The 6501-nt window shown below is 36.8% G+C and overlaps 1 protein-coding gene across 1 annotated transcript; it reads left to right on the forward strand.

Moving 5' to 3' along the window:
• The first annotated feature begins 1527 nt into the window (after positions 1-1527).
• Positions 1528-6203, forward strand: LOC107567177 (protein ABHD11-like). Its single transcript, XM_016252817.1, has 7 exons — positions 1528-1576; positions 1904-2175; positions 2607-2742; positions 2832-3005; positions 4805-4975; positions 5118-5299; positions 5437-6203. The coding sequence occupies exons 2-7, from the start codon at positions 1991-1993 to the stop codon at positions 5570-5572; spliced, it is 984 nt and encodes a 327-aa protein (XP_016108303.1). The 5' UTR covers positions 1528-1576; positions 1904-1990; the 3' UTR covers positions 5573-6203.
• Positions 6204-6501: the final 298 nt, after the last annotated feature.

A 6501-nucleotide genomic window follows, 5' to 3' on the forward strand; every position in this document is an offset into this window, starting at 1 on the left:
AAGTTGTTGTATTTCCTCAGCGACCAGCACGGATCAGCTCTAGGCATGACGAAGCAGATATCGTCCTCTTTTGGAAGGCCAAACAAAGTAGTTTCACTTTCACAATGAAGCACACAGTGTCTCCATGACATGGCGGCGGCAGCAACAATACTACAGCGAGAATAAAAGTTACGCCTTCTTTCTTTGCGTGAACATTTTGGCGGCGTTATGCAAATCTTCCCACATCGTGACGTAGACATGTGGGGGCGTGTTAGAACGAGCCGTTTTAGGTAGGTGTGGCTGACTCTTAACTTTTATAAAGAATATCTCTTTGGATTTGAGACTTTAGTCTTTGCAACTTTACAGATCTTCTTTATGCACCAAGAGCTTGTAACACTCCAAAGAGAAAGGAAAAATTGAAATCGCGTCATATGACCCTTTTAATAATAAATGTCTAGATGCTAAAAGCAATTTATCTGAATTAAGATGCTATTAATTATTAACTGAATTAACCCTCATGTTGTGCTATTTTGACCCCGAGAGGATTTTCTTTTCCAAAATCCTATCACATTGCACTCAGAATTCGCTCTCACAATGTACACCACTGTCATCAAACAACAACAACAACAACAACAACAAAAAGAATGATTTTTTAAATTAATATTGAATCCAGTTTTTAGAAATAATATTGCAAACATGTATAAGCAATTTTTGTAGGCTTGGAACACCAAATTAGATTAAGGATTTTCAGAAAAAAATGGTTAAAACAGGCCTACTGTATAGAGCTTATCCTAATGTAAGTTTAAAACTTTTTCATTTAAATTGTTTTGCTTCAGTTCTTTTCCATTGAATGCATGAAAGCGATTGCCCAAACGTATTATAAGTTAGTCGTGGTGGTCTGTGGCGCCACTATCCGGTAATACTGGTCCGTGCTTATTGATTTGTCCAGAATAGGTAGGCTATATTTTTCTCTCTTTGTTTTATCTTCCCCTACTTTAATTGATTGTTTAATTGTACGTGTATTTGTCATACACTAAATATTATTTCCAAAGTTGTGGTGTTTGAATTTTGTCGTCTTCTTTTTTTTCTTCTTTTGATATTTTATGGTGGTTGGCAAACCAGTTTATGGTGCATATTCCGCCACCTACTGAGATGGAATGTGAGGCGCTGATCAAGGTGGAAAAAACCCATATCTCTATTTTATGGACTACTCAATTTACTCACACTATCTCAATTTAGTTTTTTTTTTTTCAAGAAATTTATAAGAGCTTTATGTGTTTATTATAACTATTTAATATACTCTGCAAAGTAAGAGAATTTATGCCAGCAGATTTTAATTCCTCTTTTAAATGAAATATTTAATTTTCAGATGCCCTACAATTTATCAGCACATGTTCCGCTGTTTCAGGAAGTCCACAATGATTACATTGACCGGATTCATGTTTTCCTATCATTCCTGGAGTGCTTTATTAAGAGCAGAGTGTCTGAAATGTCACTATCTTTGCAGGCATTTAGACGCACGACGTAGTGACATCACGAACAGGCTGGGCCGTCGTTCTGCTGTGTTGCCATGACCGTTTATTTTATGCTTCTTCAGGTTGTTTTTTCTCCATTTAGTTGCTTATAGATATATTATACCCAATCTTACAATTTCATATAAATACAGTCACGTTTTTAGGATTCGTAGTGTTTTGAAACTACGCGAATGATGTGTAAATGCGTATCAGTATAGGTGTAAGTGCATTGATTTAAATCATTGATTTAGCTGGATTGTTGTATTATGTTAAACATTTGAACTGTTTTTGCTAAATAATTGAAAATGCATTTTAGCTTCCGATAAATGCATTATAACAGTATTTAGTGTATGTTTTGTGCACGTTTCAAATTAATGATGCAACGTTTATTCTTTATTTTATTTTTCCAGAGAGATCTGGCAACACTGTCGAGAGGTTTCCCTGGTGTTAGCTAAACAACATCACGACCTTTGAAGTGGCTAACCCCGGTCGAATGAATGAATGAAGTCCGGACACAGGTTTTTAGCATGTCAAATTTTGCTATGAATGCCCTGTGCCGTATTTTAACCAGGGGAGTGTATTGCAGCCCGTCGTCATGTTTATCCGTAAAGGGACTACGGGATTTTTGCAGCGGAGTCTCGACCGCAGACCGCGCTGGCAGTGACAGCGTGCGAGCCGCCAGGTGTTGCACCTTTAATGTTCCGGTCCAAATACTGTTAATTACACTATGCATGTGTGAGAGAGGGTTACTGCATTCAAAAGTTCCTTACTTTGTTTTAAAGTGGATATCTCCGCATTCTGTACCGCATTAGCAAATTAGCCAGTTGTAGGTAGTTTTATTAAGAAAAAAAGGAGCGTAAAAACCGAAGAAAACATGTTTAATTAAACATATTATGTTCAGTTTTGGCTAATTACATGTGATGGTCACATAAATTAAGTTATACATTTGATAGAGCCCTATTGTTATGATTCTTTAAACAAGGCTATGTGTCTAGTCAACACATATCTTAAAACAAAGTGAATGAAATCATGATCTCTTATGAAAGCAAGCTGTCATAGTTGTCATTGTTTTGATTGTGTGACTTCATCTTTGTCTGCTTTGCTCTCTCTTAGCCCTGTAAGTTTGACCTACGATGTGTTTGATGGGAAAGGAGACAGCACGCCATTGGTGTTTCTTCATGGCTTATTTGGGAGCAAATCAAACTTTCACTCCATAGCCAAGTCCCTGGTACAGCGGACTGGCAGGAAGGTATGCTTCTGGTTTCTCCAGTGGTTTAGAGTTGCTGTGGGCTTCAGGAGAGTCTGTGCGAGTGTTCTAACTGTACTTTGTCTAGTTAGGTGCTGACAGTAGATGCTCGCAATCATGGCAAAAGCCCACACAGTCCTGTCTTGACCTACAAAGCAATGACTCACGATCTGACGCATCTGCTTGGACAGCTGCACATTGGGAAGTGTGTCCTAATTGGACACAGCATGGGTGGCAAGGTTGCAATGACAACAGCTTTGTCACAGGTATTAAATGCTGTATAATTTATTTAGTGCTTGTTTGTGTCTTATTAGGCCATCCTATTAGACCAAGGGTCAATGACATGACAATCATGACAATGTATTAAAGGGGTCATATGATGCTTTTTTAAAGATCATTATTTTGTGTATTTGGTGTAACAGAATATGTTCACATGCTTTAATGTTCAAAAAACACATTATTTTTCAAATACTGTACATTATTGTAGGTCCTCTTATTAAAAAATGTAGTTCACGCATACAGTGACTTGAATAGATAGTTTTTAAATTTATGAATTAAAATTCATTCTGATCTTTTTAAGGGGCATGAAGTCAAAAACTGCATGGTAATACAGTTGTCATCATATCATAATGAAGATAAAAGAATAATTTAAAGGGGTCATATGATGCGATTTCAATTTTTCCTTGTGTTACCAAGTGTTACAAGCTCTTGGTGCATAAAGAAGATCTGTAAAGTTGCAAAGACTAAAGTCTCAAATCCAAAGAGATATCTTTATAAAAGTTAAGAGTCAACCACGCCTACCTTAAACGGCTCGTTCTAACACACCCCCACATATCTACGTCACAATGTGGGAAGATTTGCATAATGCCGCCCAATTGTTCACGCAAAGAAAGAAGGCGTAACTTTTATTCTTGCTGTGTTATTGTTGTTGCCGCCGCCGCCATGTCGTGAAGGCGCTGTGTGTTTCGTTGTGAAAGCGAAACTACTTTGTTTGGCCTTCCAAAAGAGGACGATATCCGCTTCATCATGCCTAAAGCTGATCCGTGCTGGTTGCTGAGGAAATACATCAACTTCACGCTGTGGATCGCGGAGTCCAGCCCGGGGTCGTCACATGTGGTTGCCGCAAGCCCTCGCTCACTCAAGCCGCTGGCTCTTTTGGAAGGACACGACTAGAAATCAGTGGTTAAGTTGTATGTACAACACTGTTCTAAAACAGTTCAACCCAAATATTAAGATGTGTGCAGCACATTTTATGGAGGACTGCTTCCTGATCCTGGTAGAGTAGACAACAATGCCGGCTGTTCTGACTAACTGTCTGTAAGTACGTTTTCATTTTAAGAATTTGCCACTGACGATTCAAACGCGAGTTTTGAGCAGTGTAGAGTAGCGCTTGTTGTTTGTCATTTCTCCGATCACAAATGCAGACATGGTTTTATGTTTACACGGTGCAATGCAACACAGTGCGTAACAGTATAAGTCATTATAATCCATAATTATGTCTCCACTGGATGCAACAAATGCCTCGTTTATAATGGGTTTTAATGTTTTTGTCTCATCGCTCCGGCCGGACAGGGTATCACAGTATGGTAAGGGGAGTAACATTTCCATCACACACTTGAGGTATTTGGCCAATCACAACGCACTGGATAGTTGGCCAATCAGAGTACACCTCGCTTTTCAGACATCATATGACCCCTTTAAGTAGTATGGCATAAATTTTTTTGTCTTAAAAATTAAGCAGTCAAACAGTTGTTAAAATATTATAATTATTGTATTTTTTCTGCCAAATCAAAATCATGTGGTAAATTCAGCTTTACATTATAAAATATAAATATTGTTTAAAAATATATATTTTTGAAAGTTGTGTATGTTTGTGTTTATATATATATATATATATATATATATTATATGTATATGTATAATATTTTATTTAATGTATACACATGCACATATATTTATGTGTCTGTGTGTGTTTACATTTTTTAATTGATTTTTTTATGATATGTACAATTACTTGCATTCAGAGGATATGTTTTTACTTTTTTTTATTATTTTGTCTATTCAGCCTAGTTTAGTGGAACGTTTGGTGGTTGTGGACATTAGTCCCTCTCTGACTTCAGTCCAGACCAGTTTCTGTGCCTACATTCAGGCAATGAAAGAGGTGAAGATAGCCAGTAATATCCCACGTTCCACAGCACGAAGACTGGCTGAAGACCAGCTCAGGAAGATAGTTAAGGTAACCACATTAACTGGAACAGTTCGAACTTTTATTGATTAATCTGTTTTTTCATTGTTTGTGGTGGTTTTGTAGCGGTTAGATTTAGTTTTATTGCAGTTATTGCACTATAATAAATCATCCACATTTATGTTGTTTGCAGGAGCGTTCAGTGCGTCAGTTCCTCCTCACTAACCTGGAGGAGCAAAATGGTCACTATGGCTGGAGGGTTAACCTGGAAGCCATCTCAAACCACCTTGAGGACATCATAGGTTTTCCTGATTTTAATACCACCTATGAGGGTCCAACTCTTTTCTTGGGTGGCAGTAGTTCAGCCTATATAAGGTAATTTAAACTGCTACTTGTAAACATGTGCTAATTTAATCTCTCTATATTACTTGTGAATATTTGAACATTTTAAATGCATGTTTATTTAAGTGTATATCTGTTTTCTTGCTATGGACCCCTTGTTATTCTCTTAGCTCGGAAAATTACCCTGAAATCCAGAGGCTTTTTCCTTGTGCCGATATCCAGTACATCCCAGATGCCAGTCACTGGATTCACGCTGACAAGCCTTTGGATTTCATCAGCTCCATAATAACCTTCTTACACTCATAGTTCTTGTCTCAGGAGAGGATATGTACAGGTGGGCCCAATCAGAAAAGAACAGTGAATGAATTGTAAGGGTATGGACCAAGATGACTTTTACTGAGTTAAATCTATCCTTATAATGCACAACTGAATCGTTACATAATTCCTGATAGTTAGTCTATTAAGTTTTTTAATGTGGTATTTGCACTGTGGCTTAGTTAATATAGTACATTAAATGCGATTCTATCAAGAGGATATATGATTTTCAATCAAGGACATTTGTTTGTAGCTCTCAAGTATAACATGTTACATAACAGTGGATCCAGTGGCTTTAAAAAACAAATTACTTTACCTTATATTTAGTTATAATTTTAAGCATATTGTTAACATGGACACCCTTTTGCTGTTCTCTGATAAGAAATACAAAGATGTGTATGCAACAGTGTGTGACTTATTTAACTTTCAAGCCGAAAGCGTCTCTCACAGACTCATCTTAAGATCCGATAAGACCACAACACTTTGATGTACAGCCGTGGCTGTGTTTGAATTTGTACTCTTTTTCTGGAAACAGAAAATTAAATTGTTTGTGAAATGTTTTAATTAATGCTATAGGGCATAATAGATTAGCTTTCTTTGTTATTTAAAAAACTTTTGAGCCTGTGTTGCAAGTTAGGTGTTTTATTAAAAAAATGTGTATGGCTTTACAACAAACAAAGTTGCTGCAATGTAACTAAGACACCTTTCAGAGCATCAAGAGTTCTGATGTCAGGTACTACATCTCTGTTATCAAGGATAAATACAACTGTTTTACTAAAAATCTTTCTCTTTTTTGGCCCTGGGTCCATTTCTTTCAAGCCCCTTGTTCTGAGTTTTAAAACTAGTTCAATGTATTTAGCGAATAATCAATAAACAGATCAAATATTTAAGCATGTGATAAAATACCTGTTTTGGTGCTT

This window comes from Sinocyclocheilus grahami, unplaced genomic scaffold (assembly GCF_001515645.1).
Source record: "Sinocyclocheilus grahami isolate Dianchi unplaced genomic scaffold, SAMN03320097.WGS_v1.1 scaffold1131.1, whole genome shotgun sequence".
Lineage (NCBI taxonomy): Eukaryota > Metazoa > Chordata > Actinopteri > Cypriniformes > Cyprinidae > Sinocyclocheilus > Sinocyclocheilus grahami.

Bases quoted from the DNA above. Each gene is read 5' to 3' on its own strand.
- LOC107567177 (XM_016252817.1), top strand. From the start codon at position 1,991: ATGAATGAAGTCCGGACACAGGTTTTTAGCATGTCAAATTTTGCTATG. The intron at 3,006-4,804 runs GTATTAAATGCT...TTGTCTATTCAG, and splicing joins TGACAACAGCTTTGTCACAG to CCTAGTTTAGTGGAACGTTT. The intron at 4,976-5,117 runs GTAACCACATTA...TGTTGTTTGCAG, and splicing joins AGCTCAGGAAGATAGTTAAG to GAGCGTTCAGTGCGTCAGTT.